This window comes from Trichoplusia ni, chromosome 26 (assembly GCF_003590095.1).
Source record: "Trichoplusia ni isolate ovarian cell line Hi5 chromosome 26, tn1, whole genome shotgun sequence".
NCBI classification, from domain to species: Eukaryota; Metazoa; Arthropoda; class Insecta; order Lepidoptera; family Noctuidae; genus Trichoplusia; species Trichoplusia ni.
In genome coordinates, this window is record NC_039503.1 from 4,380,946 (window position 1) to 4,401,791 (window position 20,846).

The following is a 20,846-nucleotide window of genomic DNA, read 5'->3' on the forward strand; positions in this document are numbered from 1 at the left end:
ATAATTTTCTGGACAAGGGTCTTGGTATCATCACTGCTCTGCGTCTTGTCATTTGGGTAAATAGCAAGAGAGCTGAGATTGGCTGGGCGTACAAATTTGTCCTCTCCTTTTTTTACCATATTGGCATATGAAGTAGAACCTGACTGGCGTTCAGCTGCTACAACCTGTCTTAGTTCTTGGAGGGAGTACGCGATGTCCTGTTCTCCTTGCAGTTGTCGTATAGTAACATGGGCCTGGATTGCCTTCTGCTTCAGGGACTGGTATAGTACCGCCATCTGAGATGTCCCATGAGAGACCTTACGGCATAGGTTGGTGACACGGAGTTTCTGGTCGTTATTCATTTTACCTTCAGCTACGATACCACAAACTTCCGACATAATGGAGTCGATAGAGGTCAACCATTTCTGGATCTCCGGCGTAGAAACGTATTCCACCTCAGGCTCAGTGGACGCTGGCGGCTCTCGGTCTCCAAGAGTCTGGTGTTGTTCAGACGGCGAAGGCGTCGGCGGTGGACTACGCCGTAATAATTGGCTACGCCCAAAAGGGCTTATTCCTGGGTTAGACATACTAACACAGAAAACACTCTTTAGTACTTAATAAAAGTGCTTCATCTTGTACAGTGTATAAAGATGCATACACGCGACACACTTAATTTTTGCAGGTTTGCAAAAAAAGAAATATTACTAATTAATATTTGTAATTAAAAATGTCTCATTATAATCACAACAATAAGTACGTCCGCTTAGTCTCACAGCTCAAATAATATGATTATTGGTTATGTTAATAAATGTTTTGGTTACAAGTCAACTTTTATTAACATTATCAACAATCATATTGTGGTCCACTACATAATAATCTAACTGATTTGCGTTACAAACACATTTATTGAAATTATCAACAATCATGTTGTGGTCCACTACAAAATAATTAGACTGATTTATGTAGTGAACATTTATAAAACTTTAACTGCTCTTTTTCATTAAACATACTTTGAAATTAAAACTTAGTAATTAATATTTGTGATATGCCCTGAAGCATTCTATGCACAAGCCTGGATGTTGGAAACAATCCTCGCAAGCTAACAATGTTGCGACCCTTTTTTTTTTCGTTCTCCAGCAATGAACGCATCTTCTTCGCTTGGTTTTGCCTTTTGCGTCTTTTTCTAATTTCATGAGACAATGAACTTTTGTCTGTAATGTACGTGGCAAATCCGGTGGTAAATGAGGCTCTAATATAGATTTAATTACGTATAATCTGTAATCATATAAAGATATTTTGTTACATGTTGAGTACTTATTGTACAGGAAGAAAGAATTTACCATTATTACTTGCATAATGTGGATTATTACTTTTTTGTACCATCTGAGACTCTTATGCTCACATGAGTAATACGCTAGCATTTGGTCATGTCGATCAATGGCACTCATATTTTCGTTATAATATTTAACTATTTGGGGTTTAAGTTTTATTTGACCCCTGCGATTTTTAGTAATTTCTAAAGTGCCATTGTATTTTGTTGAGATAGCCAACACCTCCCTTTAATCCATCCATTTAATTACGCAAATGTTATTTTTATGTTGTATGCATAATTCACCCTTTTTTAATTTAGTATTTAAAACTGTTTTAGGATTGCTTTTCCTCATTTTTCTTAGTGTTCCTGTACAATAAGTATCTTTATAATATAACTCATCCACCAGATCCACGCTTGTATAAAAATTATCCATGAACAAATGATGTCCCGCATTTATATATGCATCCATTAAATGCTTTACAACTTTTTTAACATGGTTTGTTCCACCAACAAGCGTATCAGTGGCACCACCGTACAAATGCAATTTTAGCACAACCCCCAGCTGATCAGCAAGTGCATAAAACTTTAGACCATACTTATTTTTCTTTCCTTTCATATACTGTCGTATTCTTAATCTTCCTCTCCATAACATCATTGATTCGTCAATTACTATGGCTTTCGTAGGGTAATAAATTTCTAACATCCTTTTGTTGAAATAATCAATTATTGGTTTAATTTTACAATTACTTGTAGTTCCTCCTACATTCACACACAACATTCTTAAAATTAATAAAAAAGTATTACGCGACATTGCTTTTGCAAATATTGGTTGGTTAAAAAATGTGTCGGTTTTCCAATAGTCGGACAGTCTATTAATTTTGATGAATCCCATGTGGAATAAAAGCCCAAAAAATAATTTTATATCGCTGCAACTTACAGGTTTCCAAAACCTGGCTCTGCTTTGTGCACTTCTGCTTGTAGCTTTTTCACGTTCCCCATACTCATTGGTAGAGCGAGTTAATAAACTCAGTAATTCATCATTGCATAAAGCATTAAAATAACTTATAGGTGTGTCACCTATATCTTCTTGAAGACCTGTTGTCCTGGTAAAAGGCAGTTCCATAAACTGATCAGGATTCCCTGGTTGCCATTCATCAATAAATGTGTCGAGAGGTACCATTTCTTCTCGCTCATCTAAATTTATTTCGCAGTCGTCGTCGTCTTCGTAAACTGTATCCATCTCGTCTCGTCGTCGACAAATTTTCAGACAGGATTCCCAAAAGCTCGGAGTCAGTTAAAGCTAAAGGTGGCTGGTTCAAAGGCGGAGTTGAATTCAAAGATTCCATGGCTCCTAGACTTTCTTCGATCCCAGGGAAATCCCAAGGAGGGCTCTCCAAGAGCAGGATGGTAGTGGATTTTCGTAGGGATCCATAACCTAAAAAAAAAAGTAAAAATAAAAAATAGCCTGGGACAATTTAATTTACGCTAGATTAGGCAGGTAAGGCTTGAAAGTTACGTCGCGCTATTTTATTGACAGAATAGGTAGGACGCAATTGCACACGTTCAGTTTTGACCGCAGATTATTTAAATATTTTGTACACCCAGACATGGTACATACAAGTACTTGTGCTCCCCAGTTCATCACAAAAATATTTGCTCCACGTTGAGTGATTGAAACCACAAAAGGCAGGTATCTGAGGTATCCCCTACCCAGCTAGCACAATATTTTATCGTGGCTTAGCCACAAAAGTATTCAATATAGCACGCTCTATTTTAATGTTTTTGGAGCCACATTAGTTTACTTTTGCGTTAAAAACAAAACTAAACTGTGAAAATGAATTCTCTTAATTTCTTATTCAAGGTTCTGAGTGTTTCTGGGTGCACTATCTATACATATAATAAAATTGTAGAAATGTGGTGTCTGTACAATGGAAATATATATAAAAAAAGTAGCAGGGGTTGTTATTATATCGAAGCCGAACCCGAATTTGTAAAAATATTTTTTTTTGTCTGTTTGTCTGTGTGTTTGTGCACGCTAATATCAGAAACGGCTTATTCGATTTACACGCGGTTTTCACTAATATATTGTAGTAAGCTTCACTTAACATTTAGTGTTTATTTCATGTCAATCGGTTCATAAATAAAAAAGTTATGTCATATAACCGCGTTCTACACAAATAGCACTTTACACAAAAAAACTCATTGATACGTTTCGGGATCCATGCGACCGAAGTCGCGGGCACAGCTAGTAATAAAAATATGTTCTAAAAAGAAGCTGAATAAAAGTTTAGGTGACTGGTCAATATAACAATTTAGTTTTATAAACTTACACCTATGTCTTAAACGTGTTTCAAATTACACACTTATACCACTTGTAGTAACAACCACCATTGATATATAATAATATGATTTGAATATACATATCTAATAATATTAGTGACTAGCTGTGCCCGCGACTTCGTTCGCATGGATGCCGAAACGTATCAATGAGTTTTTTGTGTAAAATGCTATTTGTGTAGAACGTTATATGACATAACTTTTTTATTTATGAACCGATTGAAATGAAATAAACACTAAATGTTAAGTGAAGCTTACTACAATATATTACTGAAAACAGCATCTAAATCGAATGAGCCGTTTCTGATATTAGCGTGCACAAACACACAGACAAACAGACAAAAAAATTATACATATATTACAAATACGGCTTCGGCATCGATATAATAACAACCCCTGCTACTTTTTTTATATATATTTCCATTGTACAGACACCACTTTTCTACAATTTTATTATATGTATAGATAAATTATGTTACCTTTTATCACTAGTTCGCTAGGTGGGTACCTACCTACCTATGCACAACCAACTTCCACTTTTTCTATTGCCTTGGATTTACAATGCTGTTATGAGTTGACTTATGACATTTACACTTGTAAATCATGATTTTGTAACAATGTTTGAAATAAATTGTACTCACCCAATTTGTAGAGTTCACTGGATTTGATGTTATGGAGAAGTCCAGAAACATTAGCCGATGTCTTCGTAAGAGCAATCAAACAGTCCTAAAATACGAGCCGGAGTTGTCAAGAGAGCAATCAAAAGTCCAGGAACACTAGCCGAAGTCGTCAATAGAGCGATCAAACAATACTTAGTAAATCGTAAGTTACGGAAGGAACCGTCACACACACGCGATGTCGAAAGCTTCGAGCACTGCACTTAACAAGTGCCGACTGCCGACTGCCGGCGTAAGAAAATATTAGTTAACAAAAGCTATACACATTAAATGACACAAAATGTTACTTATTGCTCTTATTTTAAAGTTCAAATTCCAAAACTTTAGTCAAAGCTAAGTTAACAATAACAACACGTGCGATCCCGCTGTTTTGTTGAATCCTTTCTAACGCACTTAGCATGCGTATCTCGCGTACTCGCTCTGTCATTGTTTTATTATAATTTATGATTTTCTGCACTTATTCTTTTAAAAATAATTTTCCCACACTACAAAAATTTGCCGACACACATTGTTTAAGGATTTAAATCCTTAAACAATGTGTGTCGGCAACTTTTAAATCCTTTACAAATGTGCGAACTGCGTCATAAATCATTGTTATCAGATCTCTCGTTCACACTTGTAGGCATATCGGTACTCTCGTTCGCACTTCAAGTATTGTGTGTAATAGCAAAGAAGGGATTTGTTGTAAGTCAAAAGCAGGTAATTAAGGAGTAACTAAATAATGCACAATATTTTGCAGCTGTGCGGCATCCCTATAACGATAACGAGTTGTGCGGCAATGTTACATCCCTTTCAATTACTTTAGTCGCACTAACTGGGAACACAAAATCTCCCTATTTACGACAGTGATACCATATACCATACACTTTACGCGTGTTTTCATTTGTGGGAATACACCTATATAATATAACGGAAGTATAAAAACGAAAGAAAGAAACTGTTGACAACTTCTGATAAGTTGAAAAGGTGGACACGCCCGGCGTGTTCTCGGCATTACATAATCACTTTTTTTTTAATGCAAAAATTAAAAGAGTTTTTCCGGAGGCCACCTCATTTATACTTAGGTTATTGCTAGAGGATTATGTACTGAAAATTTCAAAAGGCAATTTAGGCAAATTTTCGTAATATCTCTAAAACATTTAGGACACGCCTGGCGTGTTCGAGGCGTAGTTATAGAAATTAGCAAGAACACGCTAGGCGTGTCGGCGGCATTGAACGTGTTAATTCAAAAAATACATTCCTCAGTAAATTTTCATATTCAACCCCATCGAGGTTTTGTGGTAGAAAATGTGGTCCAATCAAGCGGTTATTAATTATACCCATCCACACATTTAAATTAAACCTTCTCTGTGAACCTTTTTGTCTTTTTAGGTGTGGCTGTGGATTACCCATGGCTCGTTCACTCCAGTAATGAGCATTATGATAATTCGTAATGCTGTCCTTATCAAACTTGGACTCGTCAGTCCATAAAATTTTTCTGAGATAATTCCATCTTCAACGTCCGCATTTATTAAAAATCTGCAAAACTGCACTCTTCTTAATGGGTCCCCTTCTTCTATGGCCTGAACAGGTGTGTAATGGTAAGGATGGAGGTCATTTTCGTGAAGAGTGTACCACACCTTCCATTGAGAGCGTCCCATACGGCGCTTTCGTGTAGACAGCGTAGGGTCTCTTTGGAAATAATTTAAAATTTCCTCTTCGTCGTCCCTGACATCCAGTCGAGGTCTACCTGCGTCACCTAAAAACAAAAAAGTTTTTTTAATTAAGTATTACTACCATCTGTTTAGGTTGGTGTGGCTCCGCGCAAAGACTCACGTCGGTTGGACCATAACATAAATCACTTCGCTTGTAGGAATGCGTCTGTCAACATAGTGCAATGAGCGTCGATTAGGGTTTGGGAATTCTCGACAATTTCAACGTCCCGGGACACGAGACAGGCTACGATCAAAGTCCCGGGACTTCCCGGGACTTCGAGACTTTTTTTAATTATAAAATTTGAACTTTGATTTCTGGTGAAACGTATTAATAAAAAGGGATTTTTTTAAAAATCAACATTAATTATTGGTTAAATCAACATTTATTAAACATAAAATATAATCACAATAGTTTTAACTTTAATATGTCAAATAATTGGTATGTTTATTCCTATAATCACAGATTAACTTTTAATTTAAAACAATTATTAAATATTATTATAATAAAAGAAACTTAGTAACAATCATACTAAAAGTTAGTATGATTGTTACTAAGTTTCTTTAATTATTTAATTAATATCATGTCATAATCATATTAATCATAATTTGGTAATATTTATAATCACAGATTTGTTTCCTTATCTGTAAAACAGACTTTTGAATCAGTCTTTCAAATTATTAATCAGTTAAAAAAATAAAATTACTTTGATTTTATAAAATAGGCTTTTAAAAAAATCAGAGCATTAACAGCTTTGTCCGACAATCTGCTTCTGATTTTTGTAATAACGCCACCGGACAAGGAAAACACTCTCTCATTTTCAACAGAAGTCGGTTTAATTGAGTTTAAGGCTTTATAAAGTAGTTCTAAATTTTCTGTACGTTTTCCGGTTGCTTCGAACAACTGAAACTCCTTTTTCAATGTTGCTCTTGTTGTTGTTTTTTGAACCTCGGGTACATTTTCTTTGATTTTTTTTATTGCTTGTTCCATTTGATTTACAAACGACTCATCCGGCTCGTTGTGTACTTGAGAGCTACTAGTACTAGGTTCAGCGCTTATTATTTCCATATCTGGTGTCGGGATGTGAGGTATATTTTCAAAAAGCCTGCAATACAGTTCTTCCGCAAAGCCAATTAGGGCAGTTTTACTTAAATTTGAAGTAAAAAAGTCCGTGTTTTGAGACTGTGAGGTGTGATGACCAGTGTGTAAATATTTTAATAAACAGATAACTCGTTGTGGTCTTCTCTCTTCTAGACGAGCTTTTAAAGTTTCTAAGAACTGACTCGATAAATCATCATTTGTCGTTGTCGATTGAATTTTTTTCAGTAATACATCAATTATTGCTTCAGCTGTTAGTAACGTAGCGTTTTGTCTCCCTAAGGCTTCCACAGCTATCTTGACTGGCTGCAACAAATCAACAATCGACTGCAAAAGAAGAAGATTGTCTTCATTCCACTTGTCTAACATGTTTAAATCAATCAAAGCTTTCTTCACGCAATTTTTGAGCTTCAGAAACCGTTCTGCCATCACAATGATGGAATTCCACCTTGTTTTGACATCCAGTAGTAAACTGAATTCTTTCCCAAATTCAGCTTTCACATAATTCTGTAATTGGCTATTTTTCAGTGGACTCTTTCTAAATAATTTCACTAAGGACCTTGTTTCGTCGAGCACTCGTTTAATTTCATCAATGGGTTGTAATCGGAAGTTTGTATCGTAGCTGGCATTGTCGTCCGCTTCGTCATCAGAAGAGTTTTTGTTCTCCATTATTTCATCGTCACTATCATCGGTATCTTCGGAGCTCGAAACTGCGGATGTAGCCTGTCTCTTTTTATAAAATGTATCTACAACTCCTAGATGGATTGCGTGGTTCAAGCATAGGATCATCTCGCTGGGGCTTTCCCTGCCAAACTTTTTCATTACATTTGGGCCATCGCTGGTGGTGGCTACAATATGTTTTTCGAAATCCAATTGAAATCTTTTTAATGTATCTTCAACCATTTTTTTGGTTTCTTCAGCACCGCATTTACCTGGTATATAGATTAATCCCAAATTGAAAACTTCTCCGTCCTCAACATACAAACACAAATTAAAGTACCTTCGGTTTCGGACGCTGGTCCACTCGTCTACTGAAAGGCTGAAACGTGTACCAGAAGCGACCAAGTTTTTAAATTTCTGAATCATTTCTGATTTTTTTTCTTCATAATAATTTAATATAATTTTCATAATTTCAGTTTCGTTTTTAGGCATTTTATAACCTCGCTGGGTAATACTCTCACGAATAAATTTACTCTTTGTGATTGCTCTTATAGTAAGGCCATCCTCTGTCGCCAAACGAGAAATTATTTCAGACAAAGACTTTCTAGCAACGTATCGTGTAATTTCAGACTGATTTTCACGTTTAATTCTTTTTGATTCCGGTTCGCAAGATGTCCCAGGTTGTACAACTGATTTTGATTCATCCGGTGGCGGTTGATTCACAGAAATATTGTGGACTCTTTGGAGGTGTCTGTCAAGGCCCGTAGTATTCGACCCTTTGCATGAAATTTGTTTTGGACATAACGAACACTGTGCTGTTGATTCATTTATCTTTTTAAAATGTTTCCATACTTTTGCTGTACGCTCCATATTAAAAGATCTATTTTTGTTTAAAGTATCTGTAAAAATAATAATAATCGAAAATTAATTTCATAAGTTTATACACTGAGTGAGTACTTATCACTTTATTATGTATTTTATAAAAAAAACCATAACAGACATAACTTAAACATAATTAATACATGATAGCAGATATGAAGATTATTTGTCAAGTCACTATCATGAAACCTATGTAAACGTCTTACCTACTTAATTTACCATTGAAGTAAACAAAATTAAGAACTTACATGAGATCGATGGCCGTCGTTGAATTTTTATAATCGCTACTGCAACAAAAGCACCCCACCACACTCAATGAAATTTGCGACTGAGCTTGTGTCAGGCAGGATAAACAAAATGGCGGCGCGGCAAACTCAGTATGTAGACCAAGTAATTATTCATTACAGTAACAGATGGCGCTAGCTAGGCTCATGCAATGCCTTGAAAATAAAAATTAATACAATAGATACGACTATCGTGCCTCGTCTCGAGTCTCGACCCAAAAGTCCCGGGACACGAGACAACGAAATTTACAAAAAGTCCCGGGACTTCGAGACACGAGACGTCCCGGGACCCAAACCCTAGCGTCGATCGACTTTGACAAAAAATAGTAAACAATAATAGCGCGCTTCACTACAACTTGTTGACGTCACTCATAAGACGCGTAAGTGCGAGAGAGGAAGTGTTATCCGTTATTTTACTTGTATGATTTATGGCACCCATCTCTGCGAGTCTTTGCACTGACTAATTTGGACAGCGACATTTGTTTTGCAATCTTACAATTTAAAGGACACGTTAATAAGAATGATAGGAAAGGTTTATTTTTATAGCTGGACAATTATCGAAAGCGCTAGAACAAAACATTTTTATAGCGCATGTATGGAAACTAGCGGCGGCGCAGTAATGTAGAGCGGCCTGTACAGGAAGGAACTACATTTTGTTTGGAGAAATCTCTGGTTTGAACATGCTTTATTATTAATAACTTTCTCTTACCTTGGTATCTTACGACGGTACCGCGCTCTCGCACCCGCCGGAAGGTTCGAGAGAATACGCGGGCATCAGGCAGTCGACGATTAGGGAATACTTCGCCATATTCACGACGAGCTTGTTCAGCATTTCCTCTGGCAGCTCCGTAATAAAAAAGAATATCTGCGTATTCTTCGTTACTAAACGATGTTCTTCCTGCCATTATTGGTCCGATAAACCACACAGCCAAATCGTAAGGAGTCACAGTCCAAGTTGTCGGGAAGAGAATCAAATACAAAAGTCCAGGAAAAAGCCAAGTCGTTAGAAAAATCAAAGCTGAGAAAAAGTAAGCACATCCGAACACAGTAAACCGTAAGAGCGGACTGAGCAAGAGGGAGGGGCAAGCTCGACTCGTGCGCGTCGACCGAGTCCTTTGTTCTCAGAACAAAGGGCTCTACACGGGTTCGACGGGTTTTTTTCCATTGACCATATCTTCATTGTTCCTCAACCGATTTTGGACTTTAATATCTAGTTCGAAAGGGAACAAAACGTAGAAGTTTTTTAATTATTTTGTACGTAATAATAAAGGGTGACTTTTTAAAGAAAATTGATGTTTTATCAGCCATCAAAGAATTTTTTTTACATTTTTCGTTTTTGTTTAGCAGTTTTTGCATAAAATAATGACAGTTGCGGAAATTTTACAATTAATATTACTTATTTAGAATATCTTTGTTGCAAAACAAAAAAAAGTAGGCCAAAATCACTTTTTTTTAGGATTTATTACTATTTGAAAATTTTTTGGACGAATTTTTGGGTTACACTCTTTAAGTAGGAATATCTTGGAAAGGGTTAAGTAAGGACGGTAGGTCTCATAGTGATATCTTTCGGAATAACCCTAGACTACCTCCCCTTAACGGCTCCGCCACTAATTTCCAGTCACCCTATATATTATTTATATTATATTGTAGGACGATATTGTTAGGCGATTTCTTGAGGTTGTTATTGTTGCGCCAGCTTTGGAAAAGTGCCTTTCGCAAGGTACAGAGGTACCTACTATATTTAAATAAATGTGTGTTGTGGGGTGTGGGTGTTTGTTCCTATGAAGCTGGGAATATGGGCTTTAAATCTTCCCATACCTCCAGTGAGTTAGATTTTAAAGCGCGCTTATTTGCCAAATAAATTGATACTTCATCGGCGTTCGAGAAACGTTTTCGCTTCTGGCCAACTGCGACTTGCGTCTTGGAAAAGAAGATTTTTGAACCGTAGATCTAACATTGTTGCCTACGCTGCAAGTGTATTAAATTCAATGAAACCAAATCTTTTCTTGCCTTCAGCTATAAGTTTCATTTGCAACTGTGTCACACATTCTATTGAAGATGTTAAGTTAGTTAGCTGCGATGTGGGACAGTTTATCATGGGTGTGATTTTAGATAAGGTTACATAATTTTGGCCTGATGAGAGTCATCAGTGAGTCAGAGTGTAACATATTCGAAAGGATTTAACAATAATATATTCCATATTTCCTGTCCATTCACTAATTCAGGACCGTCTGTAGCATCGAGTTAAAGTTGTGAAACAATTTTAGACATTTCTGAAAACCAATCAACAATGAAGTATAATGAATTTCAACGCGTCTTAACATCAACAATATTTTTTTGTGGTTCCTTCAGATACTCCACTATCAATCTGATTTTTTCTTAATTTGTCTGATTGTATAAATAGTCGAAGTATTTTTTAACGATGAATCCACAATCAAATTGATTGTATGTGGAAAACACGGCAAATGTTTTGCGCCCCAAGAGATTTTTTGAACCATTGCGATATTCGAACTGGTAAGAAGTGTTTTCTCTAAAAAATGTACCGCAACGCTCAAAAAACTTTTTATACATAATCATTGTTGATGGCGGGCCAAGAAATAAAAAAATATTTTCACTTCTTGTTAACTGTTTGTGTTTGTGAAGAATTCTTCCAGGCCGATTTTATTTCGTATAAAATTTCCTTTAACATCATTTTATGTTCTTGTGTGTCGTTGTATATAAAGGTTTCATTCTCCAACTCAAACTCTCTCCTCGCCCGTTCAAATCTTGACGGTTCTTCCGGTTTTAATGATTGTTGAAATACCCAAACATTTGCGATGTGAAACCAATTACGGATTTTTCGTTGTATTGGTTGGTGCACATAAGGTTAATCCCTTGATTTGATTTAGCAAACACTTCTGATTCTGTGAAAGCACCTCTCTCACATAAAAGTACAATAATATCTGTATTTCTACTATTAACCAACTGATTTTCTCCGTGTTCATTGTTGTTGGTATCGTTTTCCCATCCATCCAAAAGTTTATTTTTTTTGCCTGGAATTTGATGTCCGGACATTCCTTCCTGACCGTCATTAGATTGAACAGTTGTGCCCACCAATCCGTCGTGTTATTTTTGTATTGAAACGCCTTCAAGTCGAAATATTGTATCTGCCCCCTCGGCACAATTATGTTTGTGTTTTCCATTGATTTTGGCTGACCAATCCACAATAATGGTCGGCGCACTGAAAAGTTTCAATATGTTCCGGGCCGAGAATGTCCTATAGTATTTGACGACCATTGTCGGAATAAAGAAACTCGCGTACACAAGCCAGACAGTCAACTGATTTGTTCTTGTAGGCTCTTCGTCAAATAATTCTCCCCAATCTAGAGTTAATCCCCCCACTCTTTATTACTAATGTAGTACACTCAGCGGCACGGAATGTGGCCCAAGTTTAATTTAAGGGTTTTTTTTCCAAATTTTCAGTTTTAGAAAACAATACCCATAACACAAATTTAAGAAAAAAGTTTAACCACCCTAGCCCCGATGGCGGCTCGCATGTGATCGGGCATGCTGTGTATTATGTTTTTTTATGTCCGTTTGCGATACTTCTTGTCCCAGACATGTTCAATGGGGTTCAGGTCAGGACTTCTAGCAGGCCACTGCATTTTTTGTATACCGACCTCCGAAAGGTAATCGGAAAAGCAATGCGCTGTGTATGGTAGAGCGTTATCCTGCATTAACAGAAAATCTGTATCACCAATGAACCCCATGTAAGGTAAAACGTGGTCTTGAAGGATGTGTTTGATGTATCGCTCTGCTGTTAATCGGTTTTCAATGATGACTAACTCTGTACGGTCCTCTGAACTTACTCCACCCCCAACCATAACAGACCCGCCATGGAAACTTACCGTTTGTCTGGTAGTGATTGGCAGAAGTCGCTCTCCACGTATTCTCCACACACGTTTTCGGCCATTTGAAGCTCTTAATCTTACTCTGCGCTCATCAGTCCACAACACTTTGCTCTACTGCTCGTGATCCCAATTCACGTGTTCCTGTGCAAACCGCAATCGGCATACTCGATGTTGTCAGAGCAATTCTGGCCCTCGTTCTGGTCTTCTAGCGCGTAAATTACGTTCCTCCATCCTCCTTCTTACTGTTTGTTCACTCACGTTAATCCCTCTTGCTGTTTGTAGGCGCTGCCGTATCTCAACCGCGATGAGAAACAGATTTCTTAGGATTTCTAAGCCAATAAATCGGTCACCTCGAACTGATGTGCATCTGATTCCACCACTTCCATTAAGTAGGATTGACAATTCTTTTCTATGAAAACAATAAAAAAACAATATCTGCAGCCAATATGTGACTACTAAAATTTAACCACCAGTGTTCTTTGCGTGCCAAACTCGATTCGATTATTTCATCATATGAGGTCGCCGGATCTTACGAGCCTAATTATGAGTTATCAAATAAAATCAAATCTCTGTATACCAACATTCGTTAAAATAGATCTTTAAATCTTTAACAGCTCAATTATCAATCAAAATCGCTACCCTCATTATCACTAACTTGTCTTGTTTTGGGGGGGTGCATGCGGCAAGTTTTTATGGCAGGAATAATATGTTCTGTTCGTACGTGCATGGAGTTCAGATCTTTTCAGATTCACCAAGGACACCCCCTTCTCGCTGGTGTTGAAGAGAAAGAAGAATTATAAATTAATAAAACAGAAAAAGCACACTATAAAACACAAAAGTTAATCGTCCATTAAACAAGATATGAAAAGGCAGGAATCCAATTGATGTCTATGACTAAACGCATTATTTCAATGACAGATGAAAGCTGTCATTTAAGGCTAACAGTTTAATATTTGAAACTTTGAAACCGCGTTTGGATATAAAAAATTCTTCATTTTATTTCTAATCCATCAGGCTACCAGCTAATTTATACAAATCAAAGAAAATTACAATGAGGTTCAATGATTTCGAAGCATTTACATAAGTTACACAAGATTAAATAAGTCTAAGGTATAAGGGAGCAGGATGGGTCGATGACATAATAAAGGTCTCGGGTCGAGTCTGGATGAGGCCTATGCCCAGCAGTGGGAGGATAAAGGCTGTTTATGATGATGATGATCATGATGAAGGTGTCGCAATCGAGAAGATAAGCCAAGATGTTTCAATTTAAGGCACCGACGAGATTGAAGCGAAAACTACGTTAAAACTGAAGGGTGCGCAGCTGACAGATCCGACGTCCAGTTTTACGCTGTACTTTGGATACTTCCTGGTCCCTGGGTGATCCAGGATCGGTGCCTGCAGTCTCGATGGCGCCGGTGGGTGAACGCACAATCTAATTGATATAGACCTCACCCATCGTCTCAATCTAACGTCTGGTTTTATTAGGACGAAGAATCACTACACATTCTACCTTCAGTAGTCCAACGGTTCTTCATGCTGAAGTCTTTCCTAGCAGCAAGGAAAGTTTGATGCCGATTCTGGGTCAGGAATTCCGAGATAGTGATGCCGGTACCTTGCTTCTTGGCTTCCCACACTAGCTGAAGGTCGCTTACTTTAAAGAATCGCACCAGAATTGGCAGAATATTCTGCCCTGAAGCCTAGCCGGTGTCAAATGTGCAAGGTATTGTTTGTTTCCTTTAACCCTCATTTTAATTTTATGATGTCAGTGACTATTTCATGCAACTTCTTTTCTGGTTTTTCAGGAATACAATGGAGTAGTACCACTTTCTTTCGCATAAAGGTGTCATGACGGTAAAACCAACTCCAAGCAACTGAATCTTGGATTTTAATCAAGGATTTTAATTTTGAAAGAGCCTGCCAGACAAACTTCTTAAAATTGCCAAACTTGCTGCTTATTGAAGAAAATATGCTGACAGCCGCTAAGCGATTTCCCGTACCCGACGCCTCGGTCAGCCTCTCTTCGTATTTAGCCAAGCGTGAATTATATATCTGCTCCAAATCTTGAAGGCTGTTTGCAAATTTGCTGTCTATGTTAATTTTTCACTGCTTTGTAATAAATCATCAGGAAAAAACAAAGGGGGGGGGGGGCACTCGTCTGAAGTTTTATTTCCACGTTTTTACACTCAGTTTTCTTGTTACAAAATCAAATTTTATTTTCAAATAGGCCGTTTTTCAGGCACTCGTAAGTTTACGTGTGTTACTGAACGCCGCCTTTCATGGGTCGCTGGGTCTTGATTGATCAAAATTTAACGGAAGCATAATGGAACTGTCAGGGCGCATTCACACGGGATACGTCTTTGACGATTCGGTATAAAACACGATTCGCCTTGACGGATAGATGTTCACATTGAATACGGAATCGTGTTTTTTCACGATTCGTCAAAATATCCGAATTGATGTTCACATGTTGTTTCGTGATTGTGTTCAGTTGAGAGTAAGGGCGCATTCACACGGGATACGTCTTTGACGATTCGGTATAAAACACGATTCGCCTTGACGGATAGATGTTCACATTGAATACGGAATCGTGTTTTTTCACGATTCGTCAAAATATCCGAATTGATGTTCACATGTTGTTTCGTGATTGTGTTCAGTTGAAGGAGTCTACACACCAAACCCGCCGACCCGCCGACACAGCCCGGCGGCTTGGTGTCGGCGACCCAAACCCGCCAACCCGCCAACATGTGTCATGGGGCTGTGTCGGTGAGTTAGTCGGCGGCAAGAAATCAGTACAACTTTTTTAGTTAGTGATTGCAGTGTGTACGAACGTGACGTGTTGTTTTTCTCGAATATTGCAGCCTACAATAAACATGGATACTGATGCTGATCTAATAATAGCAGCATGTGGAATAATTTTAGCTGGGTCCCTGAAGAGAAAACGACAGTGTTGGGTTAGACCAAGCTTAATGAGTCGCAGTCGTTACAGTAACAGTGATAGAATAAAAGATTTAAGAACAGACGATTTGATTGTAAAAAGACCCTTACATTTTAAGACATTTATGTCGTTAACGTTTACCGACTTTGAATATTTACTAAGCATTGTTGGACCCACAATAGTTAAAAAAAATACAAATTACAGAAGTGCAATTTCACCAACGGACAGATTATCATTAACATTAAAATACCTGACTACGGGAGATTCATTCAACAGTCTTTGTGACACCTTTAACCTTTTAACCGCCCGACTTCAGAACAGTTGGCGTGTCCCTAGCGCCCGGCACAGTGAATCGAAAATTAAATACCTAAAAGAAAGAGGGATGTGCAATACTTAACTTTGTGATGTCGATATTTCGTTTTAATAACGACATTTGCATTTGCGAGCGTGGTTAAGTAACAACTACATCTCACCAAACTAAGTTTGCACCTCGCGTCGTTTACGTCACACTGAGGCTTAGGTACGGGCTGTAAAAAAGGATTCGCTATGACTTTAAAAAAGTAAACAAATGTTTTTTAGATTTTACTTTGCATTTGTTGTTTTTAACATTATATTATACGTAGGTACACGGGTACATGCCGCATTCCAGCGAGGTGTAAACTTAGCTTGGTGGAGATATAGGTACCTACCTACTTGAATACTACTTAGGTACCTTACGAAATTATTCGACATTTTTCGCAAGTCAGTAAAACAAAAAGTGTTTAAAAATTTGAACGATTTATTAATTATTACTTAAACTATTCACAATAAAATCAGTCCAGAGAAGAGTTTGGCGAGTTATACGAACATAAATGTAGGGAACAGCTGATTTTTTTTTCACGATTTTAGGTTTGGTCCCATAGTAAAAGTTGTTCATAATGATGAGTACAACCTCTTAAGAGGTTGTTAATGATTTACCAATAACCCTGTAGATAATTCAACTCATCTGTGCGCGCGGCGCTATGTGTGGGTAAAGTGGTAAGGACACGTTTTGCTCGGACGACGACTGCCGCTTACGCTGCCACACAAATGAAAGCTGTATAAATAAGCGCACGCACACATGGCGCTTCGTGCACAGATGAATTGAACTATCTGTAACGATATTTATCACAATCACAATAATTTGTATCACACTAATTAACAACAAACATAAAAATAAAAATTTTACTTGACAATGTCATTATCAGTTTACCTATTGACTTAGATGTAACGATATATCACAATCACAATAAAATTTGTATAACACTAATTTCAATAAAATCAGTCAAATAATCACAGATATAATTTCTTATTACTAAAATCAGTCTAACAATCAGAGGTAAGATTTTTCAATAATAGTATGATCCGTCGAAAAATTATTTATGCTCGCTATCGACGAGGCGAATTATTGACGAGACCACATTTGTGTAACATTCGATAAACTTATTTTTACGAGTTTCATCGCCAACAAAATAACTGTCCGCTAAAATTTTGGCACTTTCTTTGATTGGATTATCAATTTGCTCGTATTGTGTACTTGCATTTGTTGTTTTGACTAAAGTTTGTGTCGCCGTAGATCTATATAAATCTGGCGTACTATCAGAACTTCTTAAATGCGACTGACCCTCATTTAAATAAACCATATACTCGTCGTTGGTCAGCGTTGATGGAAGGTTAACATCTTGGCTACAGTCTATGTCTACTTTATCTTGGCTATAGTCAAAGGGAGCCAAAATTGACTGGCTCTCTTCAAACTTCCCTATAAAACAAATCAAACATGAGTTTTTGTAATGATATCACCATTTACATGCAATACGTTTCGAAGACCACTTACTTTTGGACCCCATCTTGATATTAAAAAATTGTAAAATGTTCACTTGATTTTACAAACGTCGTGCCACTAACAGTCGTCACTGTCGAATACGGAATAATGGATATTGTCGAGTATCGACAACGTCTAGCTGACCATAGACATAATAGACTAAACGCAAAAATAGTGATGTGGGATTACGATACCGATTGTTTTGTAGAATTGTGGTACTCAACAGCACATGGATCTATGCAGAGATAAACTTTGCATTTTTGGCACATAAAACGAGTCTCAGACCGTTTTCTTTTTGCTGCGCACATTTTGCATCGCTGACTTTTGCCGGTTAGTATTCTAACAGGAAAATGCTCTAAGGCACTATTATGTAAAAAACGGTTAGGGTCAAGGACGCCGCGCGAAGTTGACTGTTGAGTTAAAGAACATTGTTTGTATTTTTCTATTATTTGTCTGATAACGTTTAATTGGAAATCAGCTAAACTATAATTTTGTTTATTTTTAATCACTTTAATCAAATAGAATGCATTAAGTAAAAACATGTCAAATATGTGAAACCCAAGCTTTTTATGCCATTTTTTTGATTTTCTTATACAGCCCAATGAGCTAGTCATCATATCAGAAGTGTCAACCGACCCCATATTTTTTGTGTAGTCTACGACACACTGTGGTTTCATTTTGGGTAGCCCAGTTGAGTAGTCTACATTGTCTGATGGTATCATTTTGTCATCGTGCATTGTAGACAACATTAAGACCGGTTTCTTATCTTGCCATTTTAGGGCTAAGAGGGGAGGAGACGAGTAAGCGGCTATTTGTCCACGTTTCAGTTTTTGGAATTTCGGCATCCCTTTCCTATTTGATCTTACGGTACCACATGCATAAGTCGCCCTTTCTTTTAAATATATAAAAAGCTGAGGACTGGAATACCAGTTATCTACATACAACTCTCGGTTGCAAAAATAGTAGTCTTTCAAAAGTTCAGTCACAACTGATCCAGATAAGCCTAAATTTGGTACGGTCTCTATTTCTGTTTCCGATCCACAGTACACTATAAAATCCACGATATAACCGGTTTCGACATCACATAAAACAAATAACTTAATGCCAAATCTATTACGTTTTTTAGGTAAATATTGTTTTATAATTAGACGACCTTTAAAAGGCACAATACTTTCATCAATGCACATTTTTTTACCCGGGATAAATGTTGTTTTGAAAGTTTCACGAGCGTGGTCAATCATCATTTTTATTTTGTGCAATCTCGGTACACTACTTGTCCCTGCAGGTGCTTCACAAAAAGATAACATTGCAAGAATTGAGCAATATCTATTTCGAAACATAGTATTACTGAACACCGTACTATGTAATAACGGGTCTGTAGACCAGTGTTCTTCAATTGTTATTCTTTTGTTTCTAGTGAAAAGCATTGTTACTGCTAGGAAAATGTAAAGGTCGTCAATAGTCACGTCGCGCCATTGTTGCAGTCTTGAATATATTCTGAGATCAGTATGTCTTACGAAGTGTTGATGATATTTATTCGTACAATTGGCTATTTTCTGTAACAAGTCTTTGCTACAAAAATGTTCGAAAAATTCGAATTCAGTGGAGGTATCATCTAATTTGACAGCAGGCGACAGTCCACAAACAAAGTCGTCGAATTCTTCTAATATTGGGGTAGCAATTTGCGTTGTCCAATTAGTGGTTGTGACATTGTTTCCTTGAATCTGAAATAATACAAAAAATAATTGTAGAGTAATAAAAATACATCGGTCTCCAAGGTAGGAAATTTGAATAGCCTACAAAAGCAAAATTAGCAGTGCGATTCAGTGCGGTGTGTGGCAGCGCGGCGGCACGCACAAAATAAACTCTACCTATGTATCTACGAGCGAGTCAGTGCGCCCACACGTGACTCGCGCTCCAACCAATCAGAATCACCGTTCCAGAGTGGCCGCGCGCGCATTCTCATCGCACGGCGCGCTCTCGCCATCTCACTCACTCTAAGTTTAAAATTTCCATTCAGACATCACCACCATACTACACAATAAATTAAAATACATTTATCTAGATATGTAATAAAAAAAATAATTACCTCTACATCAATGTCAAACTCTTCGTCTGATAAAAATTCTTCATTTTCATCGCCTTCTAGAATTCGTATTAACTCTTCAGTAGTCGTCATGATACATTTCTATCATGTACATTTATCGACATACGAACGTAAAACTTCATGCACAAGCACAACACTGATGGAAATTTCCAGAAGTCGGCACTCGTTTATGACGTAAGAAGCGGTCGTCTTTATCCGACCGTAGCGCAGGGCGTACTAACGAAGTAAGTTTCGGAACATGTAGGCTAGGGATGGGAACCATCAATTGAATCGCTGACATTTCATATGTAAATTTACTTAATTTTAAAGGAATTAAATGAAATACTCACAAATATTTGTAAACAAATGTTTTATTAACAATTGCTGTATTTGTTTTAAAGTTAATTAGTCAGTATAACGAGAAATATTTTGATTTATGTTTATTTTTGTATCGGTAAATCTTGGCATATGTCCCGTCCCTCATGTCGGATTTTGTCGTCATGGGCGTTGCACATCAATACAATTTTCTAAAAATAATGTTAGTAATTCATCTAACTTTGGACATTATTTTTAGGACTTCTAATTAAGAGACTAAAGTGTATTAAACTGTAAATGATTACTTAGTTAACTATTTGCCTAATATAAACATATTTTTGATAGAATACAGCGTAATTAAATAAAAAAGCTGATTAAACGAGCAGTGATATTTTGGTCGTAAATATACGACTCTGGCGAAATGGGCCCGAAAATATTTGTCGGATTAATCCGACGTAGGCGGTTAAAAGGTTAAAGTATCTCCTCAACTTATTTCCTACATTATTCCAGAAGTGTGCCAAGCTATCGTAGATGGACTTTCGGATTATGTGAAGGTATGTACATATATGGGCGTTTAACTTTCTTTAATCTTCCAGAAAAACTATGTTCCGAAAAATTACTATATAAGTAGGCAAATGGCTATCCTATCACCGAGCACATTTCCGATTTCAGATTCCACGAACATCAAACGAATGGACAAAAGTTGCAGATGGATATCTGAGTAGATGGAATGTACCTAATTGTGTTGGATCTATGGATGGAAAGCACATTAGAATTGAATGTCCAGCACGAAGTGGAAGCGATTATTTTAATTATAAAATGTATTTCAGTATTGTACTGTTTGCATTAGTGGATGCAGATT

General features: G+C 37.1%; 2 protein-coding genes and 1 long non-coding RNA gene across 4 annotated transcripts; 1 reads left to right on the top strand and 2 right to left on the bottom strand.

Moving 5' to 3' along the window:
- Window positions 1-1,517: 1,517 nt before the first annotated feature.
- LOC113505517 (piggyBac transposable element-derived protein 4-like) lies at window positions 1,518-4,797 on the bottom strand. The gene has a single exon (XM_026888265.1). It carries the CDS (start codon window positions 2,529-2,531, stop codon window positions 1,539-1,541), a length of 993 nt encoding a protein of 330 aa, XP_026744066.1. The 5' UTR covers window positions 2,532-4,797; the 3' UTR covers window positions 1,518-1,538.
- A 5,557-nt stretch (window positions 4,798-10,354) lies between these two features.
- LOC113505677 lies at window positions 10,355-14,932 on the top strand. Its single transcript, XR_003401653.1, has 2 exons — window positions 10,355-14,528; window positions 14,611-14,932. It is a non-coding gene; the product is annotated as an uncharacterized LOC113505677 (long non-coding RNA).
- Window positions 14,933-16,501: 1,569 nt separating this feature from the next.
- On the bottom strand, window positions 16,502-20,054 carry LOC113505668 (piggyBac transposable element-derived protein 4-like). 2 transcript variants are annotated; one of them, XR_003401652.1, is made up of 3 exons: window positions 19,673-20,054; window positions 17,596-19,307; window positions 16,502-17,520 (listed from the first exon to the last, which is right to left on the bottom strand). XR_003401652.1 is itself a non-coding variant. In XM_026888469.1 (2 exons), exons 1-2 carry the CDS (start codon window positions 19,760-19,762, stop codon window positions 17,769-17,771), a joined length of 1,629 nt encoding a protein of 542 aa, XP_026744270.1. In that variant the 5' UTR covers window positions 19,763-20,054; the 3' UTR covers window positions 16,502-17,768. The 2 variants fall into 2 exon arrangements, 1 of the variants encoding a protein (XP_026744270.1); XM_026888469.1 differs by having other exon boundaries at window positions 16,502-19,307.
- Window positions 20,055-20,846: the final 792 nt, after the last annotated feature.

Excerpts from the sequence above, each read along its gene's own strand:
- LOC113505517 (XM_026888265.1), bottom strand. The coding sequence starts at position 2,531 with ATGGATACAGTTTACGAAGACGACGACGACTGCGAAATAAATTTAGAT.
- LOC113505668 (XM_026888469.1), bottom strand. The coding sequence starts at position 19,762 with ATGACGACTACTGAAGAGTTAATACGAATTCTAGAAGGCGATGAAAAT. Across the intron at positions 19,308-19,672 it reads AGTTTGACATTGATGTAGAG|ATTCAAGGAAACAATGTCAC; the intron begins GTAATTATTTTT and ends GTATTATTTCAG.